Source organism: Rhipicephalus microplus, chromosome 2 (genome assembly GCF_043290135.1).
Source record: "Rhipicephalus microplus isolate Deutch F79 chromosome 2, USDA_Rmic, whole genome shotgun sequence".
NCBI lineage: Eukaryota > Metazoa > Arthropoda > Arachnida > Ixodida > Ixodidae > Rhipicephalus > Rhipicephalus microplus.
In genome coordinates, this window is record NC_134701.1 from 86241019 (window position 1) to 86260092 (window position 19074).

General features: G+C 45.5%; 1 protein-coding gene and 1 pseudogene across 3 annotated transcripts in view; both read right to left on the reverse strand.

Annotated features, from left to right (window-relative positions):
* The window catches only part of LOC142785149 (uncharacterized), a 128613-nt gene that overhangs the window by 94691 nt on the left and 14848 nt on the right, over positions 1-19074 (reverse strand). For 2 of the 3 annotated variants that reach the window (XM_075883605.1, XM_075883601.1), the window contains exon 3: positions 11749-11826. The exons of the other annotated variant lie outside the window; for it this stretch is intronic. In XM_075883605.1, coding sequence (XP_075739720.1) covers positions 11749-11806 — 58 coding nt within the window. In that variant the 5' untranslated portion in view covers positions 11807-11826. The remainder of the gene's footprint in view (positions 1-11748; positions 11827-19074) is intronic. 3 annotated transcript variants of the gene reach the window in all.
* On the reverse strand, positions 16123-17416 carry LOC142790179 (uncharacterized; annotated as a pseudogene).

Consider the following 19074-nt stretch of genomic DNA (forward strand, 5'->3'; position numbering starts at 1 on the left):
TCACAACCAGTATAATGCCGCTTTGTTTTACGGCAAGATCCTGTCTGTCTGGAAAGAAACCATTGCTATTCCCATTCTAAAGCAAGGTAGGAATTCGTTTTCCGTTGCCAGTTACAGGCCGATCGCACTAACAAATTCCCTGTGCAAACTTTTGGAAAGATGATCAACCTCCAGCTCCAACATTTTACTACAATCTACTGAAACTATAGCAGTGCATATTTCGCGAGGCTAGATCCACCACTCACCAGCTGTTACGAATTGAGGCGCAAATCCGTGATGCTTATGGACATAATCAGCCCTTTCTTCCGCTGTTGCTCAATAAGAAAAAGGCTTATGGGACCAGCTGGCGTTTCGGAATACTGCCAGACCGTGTTCACCTATTGGTGTCCGAGGCAGCATGCTGACCACAATTCGAAGTTATTTGCCCAACCACACTTTTCGTATGCGGGTGGGGAATGTATTGTCACGAAGATATGTCCAGGAGTCTGGAGTGCCACGAGGTGGTGTCTTGAGTTGCACTCTTTTTATTGTAAGAAAGAAAACAATTCATTCGTACATTCCACGCAATGCGTTTTATTGCACATATATAGACGACATTCAGATTGGTTATAAATGCTGTGATCTCGCAAAGTGTGAGCCGCAGCTGCAGCTTGGTTTGATTAATGCTACTAAATGGGCAGATGAAAATCACTCCACCTTTAACCAGCAATACAGCACATTTGTTCTATTTACGAGAAAAAGAGGGTTCCCTTTTGATCCGATAATTTATCTTCGTGGCTAGCGACTAGCCCTGAAAACTTGCCCACAAATATCTAGGCATAATTTTACACATAAATTGGCATTTGTACCGCACGTGAAAATCTCACGAACAAATGCGTGAAGCTATGATTGTACTAAAGATGATGTCGCGGACATCATAAGGCAGTGATTGAAAATGTCTGATTAATCTTTATAAAAACCTCGTACGCACGCGCCTAGGATATCGGGGGATCGTCTCTAAGTCTGAAGCACCAAGTGCTGCAAAAATGCTTAACCCAGTCCATCATTTGTGCATTCGCCTTTTTTTCGGGTGCTTTTCGCCCTAGTTCCATGAAAGCCTGTATGATGAATCGATCGAGTGGTCGTTGTGGCACCTGCAGTGAACTTACATGTCTTTTGTGTATTACCTCAAAGCGAACGCTGAGAAGAACACCCTTCACAATACCCTGTCAATGACTTTTCCAGTTTGAAACTCCTTGATTACCATCCTTCGTTTCAGAAGCACTACTCGCTTCGTGTGAGAGGCTTCACTGAGAAAACGAGAGTGCCCCTTCTTGGTCAGCGTCTGGTGGCAGCAACATCTGCCACCTTGGCGATGGCAGCTCATAGAATGTGATACAACCTTCGTGGAAGTTGCGAAACACGCACCTGTGGCAGATATCTGCGCGTATTTCCTGGAGATTCAACACAAACTCAATTCTCCTGACTTCTTTACATATGCCTCAAAATCTCACGCATCTGCGTCGTACGCAGGTGTCGGCTCATCTTTTTTTATGCCAGCCTATTGCATTCTGATATAAGCATCTTCACCGCAGAAGCTTAGGCAATACTTGTGGCTCTTGAAGACATAAAACAATTGCAACAACAAATGGCTGTACACTACACAGAATTTTTAGGCGTGGTGAAAGCTCTGGAAAGTCTTATAAAGCACTAAATACCGGTCTTTTTTCGCTTTACTTCCTATAATGCACATTCTATGCACTCAGACGACAAGTCATAGTGTAGTGGTTGACAGGGCACCGCGAAATCCCAGGTAGTGTAATAGCGGACCAGCTAGCGGAATCCGTCAGCGAAAACATAGCCTATACATCCATAGCCACCCCTCACTAAACCTCAAACCTTTCCTGAAATGACAGCACAGAGCCTATTGGCAAAGCACATGAAACTGCCAAGCTGAAAATTAACTACACATGACCAACAGACATCTTGGTGGCTGGCCGCCAGTATTGAAGTCACGCTATACAGAAGTAAAACTTACAAGGCTGAGATGAGGACACACTCTTAGCACACGTTCGTGTCTTCTGTCCGGTTGTGATCCACTCTTGTGAGAGATGCGGTGAACCACTCACCATTCTCCACATTTTATACCAGTGCGAGGAATCAAACACTCATTGAAAAAGCCCTTCCCATCACCTTACCGGAAACAAATACCACTTTATCAATCAATATTCTTCGGTAGGAATCCACTTTTCAATCCTCAGGCACTTTTCGAGTTTTCAAAAGATGTTGGTAGTTTCAACGTGAGCTACCCTTGTAATCTGTAGAGCGGCCTTTGAAAAGAAGTCGTGGCTGCAGATGATACAATACAAAGCACCTGTCTCGCGGCGCTTGGAGACAAAGGCTTCAAGAGACATCTATGATAAGTCGTCTTTTCATATCACCGCTAGTCGCTCATTTTATCTATAGACATTTCTTATCACACGGAAGATTTTAATACTATTCTGCTTTACCCGCCGGCAGGGCGAGGACATTGTGCCTCTATATAGACAGTCATCATACGCATCGCCCCCGTCTTCTGTCTCATATACTGGTTCTCTTTGGCTATCACTTTGCCCTTGTGTGAATAAACACCATATATGTTATCGTACCTTCTCCTCTGCATACAACGAAAAAGAGAGAGAAATATATCTAGTAAAAAGTACGCGTATCTGTGCGATGAGTTCAATGAAACCATTGGCAGGAATACGCATAAATATTTTTTTTCAGTTCACTTCTAGTTCATCGGGCTCTTCTATGTGCTTCACTCATTAGCGCTCTCTTGTCGTCTCTTCTATGCCTTCCTGTCGTTTTCTCTGTCAAGCACTTTTTTCGTCTACCATGCAACACCAACCAGCATAATCAAGCACATTGTCAAAGTATTTTTTTTCTCAGTGCGTTCCGAAGGACCCAATATTACCGTTCGTCAATCCATCAATTCTGTAGACAATTTAATGCGGGAAAGTCGACAAGTTTAGTCAGGAAAACTTAGTGACTGAGGGCGCTCTGCGCTACATTGCGTTTTCCAAGTATAAGCACCAAATGGGAAAGAAAGAAACATGCAAGAAAGAGTTGCCCCGCCATGCGTGGAACCTCTGCCTTCTTGGGAAGGCCTGAGAAGCGCCCGGTACTCTACCAACTGAGCTTTCTTTTAGGGGCGAAGCTCCCTATAGCGGCACCCGTTCATCCCTCGTAGTCGTAGTAGTAGTCGTAGTGTGTAACCAGTCCTACATTTTGACCTCCAAAGTGATGCCGGTGAGAGATTTCTTCTCTGCGTTGTTGAACAATAAAAAATTTGCAGCATGTGCGTTAACTAAGAGCCGAATTCTCCTGTCCCTCATTCCCCCTTAGCAGCCATTGGGATGTACAGTGAGCACTATCTGAGAAGAAAGGGTTGCTACGTTATACTCGCTGGTCATAACCTCCTTGGTTTTAGAAAGGTTTAGCGAGCGTTGGGCGACAGTGCCATGAATACAGTGAACTAGTATATACCATGAACTCGAGGTGGTGAAAGGTGGGAAGTAGACACGAAGTGCAAGTCGTCAAAAAGTGTGTGTGTGTGCCACCTCTTGTTTAGTCCTTAGAATGTCCACTGGATGGTGGTGCATATGCTGAATATATGACGAAAAGATGGGAGATGGTGGTATTTGGACTGTTGAATAGGTGGACGAACGGACACACATACAGATGCATGGACGGACGCACGGATAGCTGCACGGACGAATGGACGCATGAAAGCATGGACTGACGAAGGAGGGAATGCAAGGACGAAAGCAGGAACTGACGCAAAAATCAATGTCGGACGCACGAACAGACGCACGCACGGACAGGCGAATGGGCGCTTCGACGGTCACAAAGACGTGCGCAAGGACGGACGTAAGCAAGAACGAATGAACGGACGGATGCTTCGCCCCACTTTCCATCATTCACTCTGTGGATATGCTGCCATTTTTTTCTCTTTATTTCTGGTTGGACATCACACACGCGGGGGGGGGCGAATGAACATATTACAATACACAACAAACGTGACAGAACAATCACTACGGCCGCTTTGTATGAATAAAGTCCTTCGCACCCTTTAAACTCCTTAACTCCTTCATAAAAAGCAGGGCTTCCGTGCTACTTTACTGTTGCAACGCCTGCGGTTGTCAAAGTGGACGCAGAACAGCACCTGCACGCGTCTTCTCTCTCTCTTTGTTCCCTCTCCTCCCCATTTTCATCTTTCATGATATGTTTCAAGCGGTCAATAAACGCTATCTTCTACCTGGTGACACCGAATAGATCATGTCTCCGGTGGCGTCTCTGTCGCCCAAGTAACAGTGGCGACGAGTTTATGCGACCCACCGAAAACACTTATGCCGACGCTAGCCCAGCGTCGCTGGCCCTTCAGCGCTGACTATACGACAGGAGCTCTGCAACACTGACTCAGCGCGAAACCCAAGTGACGGCTATGGCACGCACGCTCCCGGAGTTCCAGCAGGAACAGTTAAATGAAATACTTATCTTGTAAAAGTTGAAGCATATTTTGAAACTAGTGAAGTTACCGATGAAGCTTAGAAGAGGGCGTTGCTGGCCGCTGCGTTGGGGTCAAAGACGATTGAAGCCCTGTGCGGAAGAGTGGCGCCGCGTCTACCACGCTAATTCGGATCTTTTTACAATCCTACAGCGGAATTTCTGGGGATTTAAGGCACGCAATAAGCGGGCTGCTCTGCGGCTTTATTTAGAAACCTATCCACATTCACCTGGGGTAGTGGCCCTTCAGGAGCCGGGCAGCACGCTTCCCTCACAAATTATACCGTGGATCAAATGGATGCGCAAACCGCTGTCTGCGTGCATCGAACTTACACCACCAACCAGGTAAATCTCGACTGCAATCCACTTTAGTTACATGTTATGGGGACTATCCTTCCGCTTAGGAAGCACAACGTGTCCCTAAACATCCTAAACATCTACAGTTCACCCAAACTCCGTAACGTAACTTATAATGCTGTTTTTAGCAAAGCCCTTGCAGTGGCAGGCAGGGAACCGCTAGTCTTTGTAGGTGACGTTAACGCCCCTAGTCCCCACTGGAATTACCATAAGGAAGAACGGCGGGGTAGAAAATTTGCAGAGCTTATTTCTACCCTGGGCCTCACCATCCAAACTGACCCTGCACACCTAACCCGCATTGGAAACTCTGTAAGTCGAGACATATGTCCTGAACTTACACTTACCAAGCATATCAGGCATGGAGACTGGCTCAACACTGAGGAAGCTCTCGGCAGTGACTACTGTATTCTCCTCACTATCATTCGGACGTAGCCCCTTACCCGTCCCCACCAACACGTGAAACTTCCGGACTGTACGAAGTTCCGATCAGAGTACATGACTCCGGCTTCCATAGCTCAACAAGGCTACGCCACTTGGGCTCAGCACCTTGTAACATCGCTTCGCCAAACTGAGCAGACGGCTAAGCTCTCAGAGGTCTCTCCGGCGATAAATAACTATCTCCTCCGTCTCTGGGAGGCTCGGCATAGCCTCGTCCACCAATGTTGCCGACAGAAGCCTAATCGTCAGCTCAAAATCCGCATCGCAGCCCTCAAGTACGCGGCCCAGCTCGCTGACTCCAATTGGGTAGAGCGCTGTAACAATGCTGCTAAGCCTATGTCAAACCGCCACACGTGGACTTTTTTAGGGCCCTCATAGACCCCACCCAAACCCGCACAGAAATGCAAAAGCATCTTCAACGCGTGCTCAACGCCTACGCGGATAAATCGGCACAGGCTCTTCAGGATAAATATCTCTGTGGTCGACAGGACCCCATCGGACCGGCGTACTTATACGCAGGCTCAGAGAACGCAGACTTGGATCGTTGCTTTCTACCCCACGATCTGAAGGCGGCCCTGTCCAAACTGAAGCAAAGAACAGCGCCGCGTCGGGATCGAGTGACGGTTAAGCTTTTTAGCGAACCTCCCAGACCTGGCATACCTTCACCTCCTTGACTTCTTCAATCAAATTTGGGAGGGGTGTGAAGTGCTCCCGGGTGATTAGAAAACGGCCCTCGTAACTTTTATTCCGAGACCGGGCAAGTCAGTAAATATCGAAAATATCCCACTCATTTCCTTAACCTCGTGTGTGGGGAAGCTTATGAAAACATTGGTCAGGAATAGGCTTTCCAATTACCTCGAGGCCCGTCGAACCATTGCCGACAAAATGTACGACTTCCGTCCACATCGCTCTGCTCAGGACATTCTCCTGCAACTCCACCGTGACGTTATTGAGCCGGTAGAACTTCCCAGCGACGACAAAGTAGTCCTCGCCTTGGATCTCGAGGGAGTTTTTGATAACGTTACCCACGAAATAATTCTTACCCATCTGTCTCAAACAGACTGTGGGCGTAATGCTTTCAGGCACATCCGTCAGTTCATGACGGAATGGCAGACGTACCTCCGCATTCAAGACAAGGAGTTCGGTTCGTATCTTCTAGGTACTCGAGGAACACCACAGGGAGTGGTCCTCTCTCCCCTTCTGTTCTGTCTCGCCATGGCTCGTCTCCCCCCACCGCTGAAAGATATACGTGGTGTACAGCATGCTCTGTGTGCCAATAATATCACGATATGGGCAACACACGGTTCTTTTGGCATCGTTGAGGCCAGCCTGCAGCAAGCAGCATCAGTCGTGGATGACTACTGCCATCGCTGCGGCCTCGAATGCTCTCCACGAAATCGTAGTACGTGCATCTTCGCCCTAAACCAAAAGACACGACTCAAATCGTACTTTCCCTACACACCGGGCCTATCCCGGAACGCGAAGAAACCCGCGTCTTAGGGCTCTTTATACACAAGACAGGAAAGTTGATACCACCCTGCGCAAATTATGTACGGTCGGGAATCAGATGGGCCGCATAGTCCGCCGAGTCTCGAACAAGCGAGGAGGTCTCAGATGCCGCGATGCTCTACGCCTCGCCAACGCTTTTGTGACCAGTCGAATTTTTTATTCGACACCCTACCTGCCCCACCACGGTGGTCTAGTGGTTAAGGTACTCGGCTGCTGACCCGCAGGTCGCGAGATCAAATCCCGGCTGTGGCGGCTGCATTTTCGATGGAAGCGGAAATGTTGTAGGCCCGTGTACTCTGATTTAGGTGCACGTTAAAGAACCCCAGGTGGTCAAAATTTCCGGAGCGCTCCACTACGGCGTCTCTCATAATCATATGGTGGTTTTGGGACGTTAAACCCCACAAATCAATCAATCAATCAATCAATCGACACCCTACCTACGTTTGCGCAAATGCAATGAGAACACGCTGGACAGCGTTCTCCGAAATATATCCAAGCGCGCCCTAGACCTCCCGATCACGACGTCTAACCAACATCTTGTAGAGCTGGGCATAACCAACACGTACGAGGAACTCAAAGAGGCCCATCTCAACAACCAGTACCTGCGGCTTACCAAGTCGCACGCTGGGAGATGTCTCTTACGCCGCCTCCATATCTTTTACACCTACAATGGAGAGGAGCGAAGCGCGATCCCAGAGGACTGGCGCGGAGCGTTGGTTATCCAGCCTCTGTTCTGAAACAAGGCTAGGGGGACACACGAAGGCAGGCGAACCACGCGGGTTACAGCTTTGCAGGCATGCTATAGGTCCCGTCTTGGAGTCTTCTATATGAACGTGTCCGGCCCTCACTGTGGGGGGTGGTACACAGCGGCCGTAGTCCATCGAAACGTGCCCGTGCAAGGGCTCACATTTCAAGCCACGGACATCACTCATGCGAAGGAAGTCGCCATAGCTCTTGCCACAGCGGACCCCGCATCGCGGTTAATTATTACTGATTTGCGGAGCGCGTGTCAGAATCTTGCTAAAGGTCGTATCACCGTTTGCGCTGCTCGAATCCTTAAGCGCTGTGCTTACACGGACCGCCCAAATTCACATTTCGTCATCTGGACTCCAGCTCACGCTGGACTAGGTGGTACCGAGGCTGCTGATGCCTCGGCCCGCGCGCTTGATTTGATAAAGGACGAGCGTGGCCGCCTCGCCCTTTATCGCCTGATGATCCAGAACCTAATCTGGTAACCTCCTTTGCGAAATTACAGCGATGTTCAAATCGAACATGCTCCAGTTTCCGCCCCCAGCACCGGTCCTGACTAAGTCTGACGAGCGCTGGCTCTTGCGCCTTTACACCAACACAGTATTGTGCCCGGCTATACTTAAGCACTTCGATCCGGGCTTCTCTGGGGAATGCCCGCACTGTGCCCATTCGCTTGCGGATACTTTACATATAGTGTGGGCATGCCCTTCTAACCCGGCGGTCCCCCCAATCACTTCCCCTACACCCCCTACCCGAGAGAGCTGGGAGGTTGTCCTGCTCGGCTGATCGGCCTTGGCAGGCCAAAGAGCCCTCGTGGCTAGAGCGCGTGCCGCCGCAGAAGCCACAGGGTCCTGGACTAGAGACTCTTCCTAGAGCTTGTAAAGGGTCAGCCCTTAAGGTTGTCCCTCTCCAATAAATGTATTTAGTTTCAATAAATGTTTTTCGCCACCACCACCGTCTGAAAACTTCTCTCAGCTACACAGAAGTGGTAGCAACGCTGAATGACTTTTATACCCCAAGGCCTAATGAGATCTCGGAGAGCTTCAAGTTTTCTCACCGTAAGCAAGAGGAAAGGGAGTCCGTGAAAGCGCTCATTGTTGAAATTAGAAAGATTGCCCACAACTGCATTTTTTTCGTTCATGATAGACCGAATGATATGAGACAGGATCGTATGTGGTGTTCGCTCGAAAAGTTTGCAAGAACAGTTGCTAGCGAAAAGTTACTTGACTCTTGAAAAAGCAGAAGCCCTTTCTTTTGCTGCGGAAAGCGCAGAAGACGGTTCGCAGCAGATAGATAAGTACACGGATATTTCGACGGTTGTCAACGTTAGCGAACGGCACGCGTCTGATACTATAACGGAGGAGCAAAGAAACGGGCCGCGGCAATGTAAATGCTGGGGCAATTATGGTCACAAAGCTGCTACATGTTTTCAAAAGAGCATGTGTACAAGGACAGGTGGCACCAGAAAAACGCTAGCTGCAACTGCAGGAAATACAGACGAAAGGCATGACAGTGACTCTAGACCTTTGCAAATCTAGTCCGTCACTGGTACTGAGCCCCTGGTTCCGCCCATGAGATGGTGCATGACATGGAATGGTGTTACCATAAAGATGAACGTGGACATAGGTTCTCCTGTCTTCATAGTTCCTAGAAGAACTTATGAGGCACATCGCACCCGTTGGTCCCAGCTGCAGAATACTCATTTAAAGTTTTCTTGTTACCTGTGCAAACTACCTGTGTCAGGCACATTGGCAATGAAGGCAAATCATATGTCGGAGGAGGTCGAGTGTAACCTTACCGTGTTAGATTGTGAAGGTCCCAGCCTGTGTGGACGAGACTTATTAGAGAAGCTTGCAGCAGAAGGAACACTGGTTTTGCGTGTCACTACGCCAGCCAGCGTGTCAAGCCAACATAAGGCAGCAGGAACTGGTGCCATAATGGCCGAAAATGCAGACGTATTCACGGAAAGTCTTGGGTTAGTCAAGGGCCCACGAGCTAAGCTCTACATCAAGGAAATGACAGTCACAAAATTTTGCAAGGATAGAAAGGCTGCTTTTGCGCTGCTAGATAAGGCATCTGGTGAGATAGATAGGCTAGCAGAACCTGGCTTAATACTTCTGGTACCAATTGCAGAACGGACAACACCAATACTACCAGTATTGAAGAGCAATGGCACTGAGCGCATTTGTGGAGATTTTGGGGTAACGTTAAATCCTGTGTGTAAAGTGCAGCGATACTTTTTGCCAGTCATTGATGGCATCTTCGCGAATTCGCGAGGAGGAGAAAAATTCAGTATCTTGGATCTGTGGAATGCTTACACCCAGATTGCATTGGACGAGGGCCCTTGAAAGCTGGCTATCATAAAGACACATAAAGGGTTGTTTTGCTACAACCGGTTGCTCTTCGGAATAGCTTCAGCACTGGCAATATTCCAGAGAACAATCGAGAAATGTTCCGGTTTTATAGCTGTTGGTGATGCTGATAACGTTTGGGCTACTAGTGGCTCCCGTATCCATAGTTCCTCGCGCGCGGGCGCCACTTGACAGGCCAGCGCATCGATGTTGAAACCGCATTGGGTAGTCGTATCCACGCTGATATCGAGCCACAAAGGCTCACAGGCTGCTGGTCTGTGGGGCACTGCGCCCAGTGAGGCGGAGGCAAGTGCGTGAATGGTGAGCATCACGTACACCTTTATGGCAAACAGGAGCGAGTTAGATGACTGTTCCGTGGCGTAGCCACCGAGCTAGCTAGCTAGCTAGCTAGCTAGCTAGATAGATAGATAGATAGATAGATAGATAGATAGATAGATAGATAGATAGATAGATAGATAGATAGATAGATAGATAGATAGATAGATAGATATATAGATAGATAGATAGATAGATAGATAGATAGATAGATAGATAGATAGATAGATAGATAGATAGATAGATAGATAGATAGATACGCTCCAAGTCGCAGAAGTTTGCTTAGAAATGCTTAGCATTTAAAACAGAGAAAAGGAGCGTTGCAGCGGGAGACGTGAAGGAACGCGTCGACGGAGAAACAGACATACGAAAGAAACGAACAGCGTTGGAGAAAAACAGCCTCAAGTGAAGTTAGCCGCTCACATGAGATTCTAGCAGAGCAACAAATTCTCACTTCTTCAAGTTCCCGGTGTAGTTGCTTGTTTATTACCTTTACTGCATTTTAAGGTAATAAGCTAGCCATGATAACTACAATGCGGTGAGCAGACGACATGATGCAAAAGAACATGTAGAGTGGCTAAGTGGTCTTGCTATCGACTGAGAGGCCTGTAGCCTCTATAGCGCTGAAGGAAACATGTGGAGCAGAGTATAGGTGTCAACGTGGCTGAGTCCACGTCCAACGGTGCTATAGCTGCGAAACGCCTACAAAAATTGTACAAGCTGTCATATATCACTACAAAATTAACACTTCATTGTTAAGTTGCAAGAAATAGAGAAGTTAATTGTGATTTGCGCAGGCCATGAATGCATCATTGTTATTTTGACGATTCGCTGAGTGTGTCTGCGATTCGAAATATTATTGAGATTAGTTAACTAAACCTCAATAACAAAAATTGCTTGTAACTGCTACAGTATACTGGGAGCGAAAAGCACTGTGTGGACTCCATGAAGAAACCATGTAGGATGTTCCTAATTTTAAGGGTGCTGTCTTGAAGTTTATGCTCTGTTATGTTATGTTAGTGAAAGGGGTTGGAAGAGATCCTTGAAGCAATAAGTGGATTTTAAATCTTCCTCTGCTAAACTTAGCATATAGTGCCTGCCTTGCGGACATACTTCTGTTTGGCGCGTACTTTGCCTAGCTCTATCACTCTAACATATGACTGCTGGAAATGAGGCCGTTTAAAATCGTGATATGTAGAGATTTCATGGACACAGGGTTACTTCCTGCAGAACGTATAGATCAGTGCTGTTACACATAAAAAGTAGACTAGTATGTAAAAATGACACATAGTAGCCGTGGATACGTTATCGAATATTCAATATGCTATTGAGAGTTATCAGACTATTCAAAACTACATCCTAAGATTCATAAATACACCTACATACTTATGCTGTAAAAACACCTGCATACTGTTCAGCAGAAAGTAGCTCTTAACAAAGAGCTGCTTGTGGTCTGAATCTAAAAATGCAAGCCTCTTACCGTGGGTGACATGGGCCAACATCGAAGCAACAGTCACTGCTATGAAAACGAGCCTCATATCTTCTACTTGGTTTACGGCTACATTCAAAAAGAAAATTTGAACTGATAATAGAAGGTGTACATCAGCAAGGCTCTTCATGAAATATAACTGAACATAATCAATATTAATAATGAATATTTTGAAAGAAGGCGTATCGTAGATAATACCAGTAAAATAAATGTCTTCAGCTTCTAGCGTATTCAACAGCAGACGGACAACGACGTCAGGTAATGATAACATACACTCACCACAGCCAGGCGATGTCAAATATTTTACCCGAACCTATTGCCTAAATCCACAGGATGCGTGTAAAACGCGCAGGCAAAGAGCTCCACTGCGGCTCCTGTTTTGACAATATATCAAGAAACTAAATATTGCTTCCATCGATCACTACGCACGCTTAAGGGAGAGAAACTGAGATCAGTCGTTTGGAGCAGCCGTCACGCAGTCTCCTGGGCCAGCCGTTACCATGGCTGCATGCGGTCGCTTCAACAGCTACAAGCTAGCCGAATAGCATGTGGGCCAAATGGCAAGCTGAAGATTGCAGCCGGATCGAAGGGCTTCGAGCCTCAGCTGAGGCACCACCGCCATCACTGACGAAGATGAGACGGGACAGCAGTTCATTTCCCCTTGGCCCCACCCCACCCATTCAAAAGAAACTGTCGCAGTAGAGGAGAGCCAGGAAGATTGGGAACTTTTCACAAAACTATTTTTAGTTTTAATTATTTTGAACACAGAACGATGTTTTGTAGATGACAACGCAGGTTGAAATATGACAGACACTTATAAGAATCGCTGGTTTCTGCAAAGTCTGGCGTAGCTGTAAATATTATAGCTGCCGAAATTTGTCCAATTTCACTTCCTTCTCTTGGTAAAGTGGGACATCACGTGGTATGAATTTCACATCCGTACACCTACGTCCTAATGCCTTCAGCGTACTTTATAAACCAAAAGATCCACATCAAACTTAAAGTTTGATTGTAGACACTTTGTGCCCCTATGCCTTTCGGTGCAGGCTGCTTTATCCAATCCCTGCTTCACCGAATCCCTCCGTAAGCAAAGAACTGAAAAAAAACACCTGTACTGTAACGCGAAACGCACTGCTGCGCACCTACGCTTGGGACAAATACAGGCAGTGCTTCGCAGACTACTGCAAACCAATATTCAATGCCAAAGATAAATATATTCACAACTTACCTTCCCTTTCACAAAATAGCCCAAAGAAATTCTTACGCCTCATATCCTCAGACCATGGTTTTAACCAGTCGTAATTACTTGTTGAAAATATTATCCAACTTTCAAATTACGAGTGTTCTACGGCTTTTAATGCATGTTTCTCATCTGTATTATGAAGGAAGATCATTCCAATGTGCCACATATTCCTGACTATCACTTCTAGCACATGCAGCCTATCAAAACCACGGTGGATGGTACCGCGTCTCGAAATAAACAGATAACGCATCTTCATCAGCCAATATTTGGATGATATCAACTCTAAGTTGCTACAAACACTGTTTACACATCTAGCATTGCATTATACTACATTTTTGACGATCTCTCTCATCTGGAAAGTTGCCAGACGACTGAAAAATTGCCAAAGTAGTGCCTATCTTAATATCAGGAAATAATATTTCACCTAAAAAATCACCTAATGTCACTCACTTGCATCTATCTTTTGCAAACTTCTCGGACTCGTAATCGCCTCCCACGCCGATCGACAGTCACCTCGAGACTAACAAATTTATCTTCCCAAAGCAGCACAGATACAGAAAAGGCATATCATGCTAAACACAGTTATTAGAATTTACCACAGACATTTATCACAACATAAACAGTGGCTTACAGACAGATTGCATATTCCCTGATTTCGCCAAAGCATTGATTCGTGTCGCCCGTTGCCGCCTTATTTAAAATTATCTTCCCTCTAATTAGACTCCCTCACTTTATATCTTGGCTACGAAATTTTCTTTTCCTCCGCACGCAGTTCACAACCGTTATTAATTATATCTCTCCCTCTTCATATGTTTCTCCTGGCGTCCCACAAGGGAGCATCCTTGGCCAATTACTTTTCCTTATCCACATCAACAATCTCCTATCTATTATATCTTCAAGTATCAGAATCTTCAATGATGACGGCATGCTTTACAGAACCATAAACTGTCGAAATGACCACCGCATCCTTCAAAACGATATAAACACTATCTCCAGCTGGAGTATCACTTAGCTTAGGATACTGAATGCTAACAAATGCAAAGTTCATTGTTTTGGATGAAAACATACCATCTCCGCCTTTTCATACCACTCACAAGATGACACGCTTTCGCGGGCACCACCCTACAAATATCTGGGCGTTCACCTTACACCAGGACTTCCTTGGTTGTAACACGTTTCTTCTGCTTGCGCTAATGCCTCCAAAACATTACGATATTTACGCCGAAACGTCCGTCATTGTTGATATGACGTTCGGAAACTGTCTTACCTTGCTTTCGTCCGACCGCAGCTTGAATATGCCTCATCTGTTTGGTTCGCTTCCGCTCACTATCAAATTACTATACCGAAAGCAATCCAGAAAAGAGCCGCCCTTTACATTTATAAGAACCACTACATCCATTCCAGTGTGACTGAGTTTAAACTTGATCATCCCCTCCAAGCATTGCATGTTCTCCGTCACGTGTCTTTGTTATGGCTAATTCATAAGTACGTGTACAGAAAAAAACATGGTCATTGCACCTTCAACGTCCCCTCTATGCGTCACACAGGTTACATAATCTTGTGAGCTCCACGCACATGTTTGGTAACACAAACACGGTAAACACATGAGTACTACCGGAAGCCATACGCATGAGGAATGATCTTCTTGACAATATCGCCTCTGATAGTCATTCTAACATGTTTCGACAAAAACTAGAAGTGCATTTCTTTAATATAGCATCGTGTGGTTGTTTTACTTGTTTAACTTTCGGCTATTTTATGTTGTGAGATGTGGGCCTTTATTTTCATCGGCCAGTTGCAATCTCTTGTTTCAAGTGGTGCTGGCCTAATGAATTTTTAGTTTTTGCTACACCACATTATGCTGTTATAACCTGTATTGTACATTAACCTGTATTGTATAGTTGTTCCTTACAAGTTTACTTCCGCATTCACTGTAACCCCCTTTAGTCGGTGCATTTGGTCCTGTGAGGTATTTTTCAATAAATAAATAAATGAATAATATACGCTATTGGGATGGTTCTCGTACCTTTCTAAGGAGGAAATTAAAAACTTCAGCTCTCTTCTTTATTTAACAAGAACTCGACACCGGCGTCAATGGTAGCATTGCTCTCGACTCTACCCATGCAATATATATCAGATTTCTTTATCAAATCTGACGAGAACAAAATCGGCTCTTGTAGCTTGAACAGGTTTATTAGGCTAATCGAATTTATAAATGTTGGTCTTTTTACCTAAACTGAATATTTCCCTGTCAGAATTGTCAAAGAACGGCCACAGTCTCTTCTTCACTTGTAGAACTGGAGTCCCGTAGCAGACTTTTTTTTTTCTTCTGTGGGAGAGTGCTTGTTCTAGTCTTAAGAGCGCTACGCGGTCATTTTTCCTGACTCCGTCGTGGCTGCCTCTCCATGGATTCTTGTTGAAATGCCCGCCTCTCTGGCGCATATGTAAGGATTTTTGTCGTACCTTACTTCGTTGCTTGTTCTGGGGTCATACCTGGTGCAGCCGTAGGGAAGGGCCGAAGGTTAATTGGAACAATTTGGCTAAGAAAAGCAGTTGACGTCGAGGCTGATTCATCGATAGAGGGCGTGTATACATCTGCAGAGACACTTCGAAATATGTTACTGTTTACCTTGGTGCTTGAAACATTTTCCAGAAGGCTTCCGCTGCTCGTTTCACTGACATTGGTGGTTGTTTGCTGGAATACTTATCCGCAAGGGGAAGCTGTCGGTCTCTCAGTGACTCACGACGTCATGTAGTCATCAACAATGAAAGGCTCGCTGTTGAAATGCCCAATGCCCATTTGGTTGAAAGCCTGAGATTATGTACTTTTGTGTCACCGTTAGTACGTAGGCGGATCCCACAAGTTCTGCAAGGTTGTAGATGGAGATGGTCTTCCCTGGGTTGTTAGGGAGCCAATCCTTAAAGAAGCGTTGTAAAGCGGTTTGAATGGTCCGTATACAGATACTTGAACTCGCTGCAGGCGGTGAATACAGTGTGGAGGTAAGGCTAGGAAGATGATGCCGCTTTCTTTGGCCTTGGTAATGGTGCTGATGCTGACGAGGCTTTCATGATTGTCAAGAATTACAAAAACTATAGTTCTTCCCTTGAGCACATTGCGTGTCTTACAGCGTGTTCAAAAACAATTCACTGGAGACATCGATCCTGATCTGTTTAAGAACAAAGACCTCTAGCTGGGGCAACTTTCAGAAAAAAACGATTGTATCTCACCAGAGAAAAAATAACAGTGTCAGTGGAGTTTCCTATTGCATTGACAGTGTGCAAAACGGCCACTGATTAGACATGATCTGCACATGTGATCTGACCAATTAGCTTCTCTCCACATGTTGCTACTACCTTTGGTAGATTGTGTGCAATTGTGAAACATGTCTCGCTACAATTGTAGATGCGGTCTAGAATAACAAGGTGGTGTCAGTAGTAGAGCCTCTTCAAGTTTAAAAGAAAGGCATCGACATTGTGCTTGTTGAGGCTTGTTGCCCTATCGAGACTTGTCGCTTCTGGCAATTGAAGGGGTATATCAGGATGGTGGTTCTTAAAACCGATAATCAAGCCTATTGCAGCGAAAGTGTTGTCTTTCCACGATGCTGGGAACTTCCGGTTTAAGGGTTTTGCATTATGGTACGCAAGTGAGCGAAAGTGCATCCTCGTAAGTCCGTAATGTATTTTGCTAGTCATCAGCAGATGTTCCTTCAAGAGCATTTCATCTTCTGCTGTAAAAATGATCCCGCAAATCAATTTGTATTGAACAAGATGTTATATTTGTCATCGCTATCTTTGTATTTCTTGACTGCTTGGCTAAGAGATGATTTATATATCTTCAGAGCTACTGCTACTTCAGCTATACTTTTCCTTTGGTCGCACACCGATCTCACAGCTTGAAGCGTCTTAGTTGTTGATGCTTGAGTCCTGTCGAGATGTTTTTTTGTGCACCCTTAGCATCTTTATGAAAATTGAAATTAGCAACAACTTGCAATTGCAAATATTCATGCGTGCGACTCACGCTGCACTTTCGCCCACCCTATTTACTGAACGTGGTTCCCAGCACTCCTACTGTAGCTGATTGTTAGCACTTAACCCGTGCCAAACAACAACGTGAAGGTAACCAAAGCCTCGTAATGGAACACTGTGAATATTTATAACGTCACCTTAGTACGGGCCTTGTTAGCGCAAATGGCATGTAATCTGCCTATGTGTTATCTCATCTGACCTTCGTGGCACCGAATACTGAAAAGCTTATCGTGTGAAAAAAAGTGAAAATAACGGCTTGCTGGGCTAATTTGGTTTAACCATGAAATAAAGCTTTATCACTGCTCACAGCAGGAACGTTACTGTCGAGAGGACTGAGACATTGTCGCGTTCCACACGCACCTCATTTGTCTCGCTCCTTCCTAGGTACATTGCCCAAGGTAAACAGCGTTCAATGGCAATAGGTCGAGCGTTTGGCCTAGAGTTGTTTTTGGAAAAAGTACGACGATGATGGGTGTTTAGGGAGACAAGTTGGCACTTGCTATTAAAAGCAGCTTCAGTCTCAGATAGCAGATACTCAGATAGCACAAACTTACTTTTGGCACCTGAAAACGACGAAAACGATGGCTGTCGGTATGTTAGTGGCATCGAGTGAGAATTTTGCAAGTGTCCCAGAAATAACTGTAGGAGAGGTACACGAGTAGTCCCATGCTTTCAGCTGTGCCAAACCTCCCGACATTCCCCTAATATTCAACAAAGTGTAAACAGGGAGACAACAGACAATGCCTATTCTTCTTTGTGTCAGCCGATCTCGCGCACTAGCCCGAGCACAGCACTGTAGTCGTTACACTTGGTAATATTGTGCAATCGCATATATAGCTGCGAAAATGTCTTCAGGCGTTTTTACTTTTGTGTGTGTTGTGTGAATGCATTCAGCAGGTACCCTTTCATTGATATTTCAATGTAACGCCTCAGGGTTCCTTTTTTTGGTACAAATAAGCCCTTTTAAAATTGTAGAGCTAGGTTTTCTGCTATGCAGTATTATTAACTAATGACAGCTAGACACTTATCGCTTACGCGATGACGTGGAAAATGTAGCATCGGCTCTTTCGATATAAACACGCATAGTATTTAGGCCCAAGCACGTTGAGCTATCTCCGCTTCGCCGCTTGAATCATTACAGGTGCCTCCAATAGATTTTTATATAAACATGCATAGTATACAAGGCCAAGCACTTTCAGCTCGGTCCGCTTCTCTGCTTGAATCATTACAGGTGCCGCCAATGCTTGGGTAAATTTGCAGAGCACAGATGAACACTTGTGAACAATGAATAGGATCTGTAGTGTGCAAAACTAGGCAGTTAAAAAGACGAAGGCATGAAATCAAAAAAGGGAAAAATCGGGGTTTGTTAGGAAAGGGTTCCACTTAAATTTATTATTGATATTACTTTGCACTTACACGGAAAATTACACCTGCGGATAATTAGGGGTGTTGGTGCGCTATGAGAATTAAAGCAATATATTCTACTCTGCAGGCGAGTATCTGATCATTACAGACGATATGAATTTCTCCTATCATTAGACACCGCAAGCTCTTATTACATATTTTATACATGAGAACACATCTTACGTAGTTACCTTGTAGTTTCGAAACCTTCGCTTGAAATAATAAAAGTATTCTCGTTTCACCTATAGCACTTTATCTAAGAAACAGCAACTGCTGAAAGTATGCGAAGTCATTCATATGATGTGGTATTTACAGTTTGTGAGAAGTGGCCCTCTATATTATTAATGGCTTCAGGACGAACCCAGCCGATACGTATTTAGGCATGGTGGACTGCACTGCTGACCATCTACTCAAGCATTGCAGGGCTACCTAGGCGTTTATCGCTCAAACACGTGTTTCCTTTCCCCTCTGCTCTTGTCTTCAAGCGTGGCAAGTGATACTGCTTTTTTTTTCTAGAGAATCGAAAGCCTCATATTTCCACGCCCTAGTGCCTGAGCTGTACTCTGAAAGCTTTAACGGCAGCTAGGCCAAGGTATATATAGACTGCTAGCGAAGGCTCTACAGAAGCGAACGGTCAGAAGGTG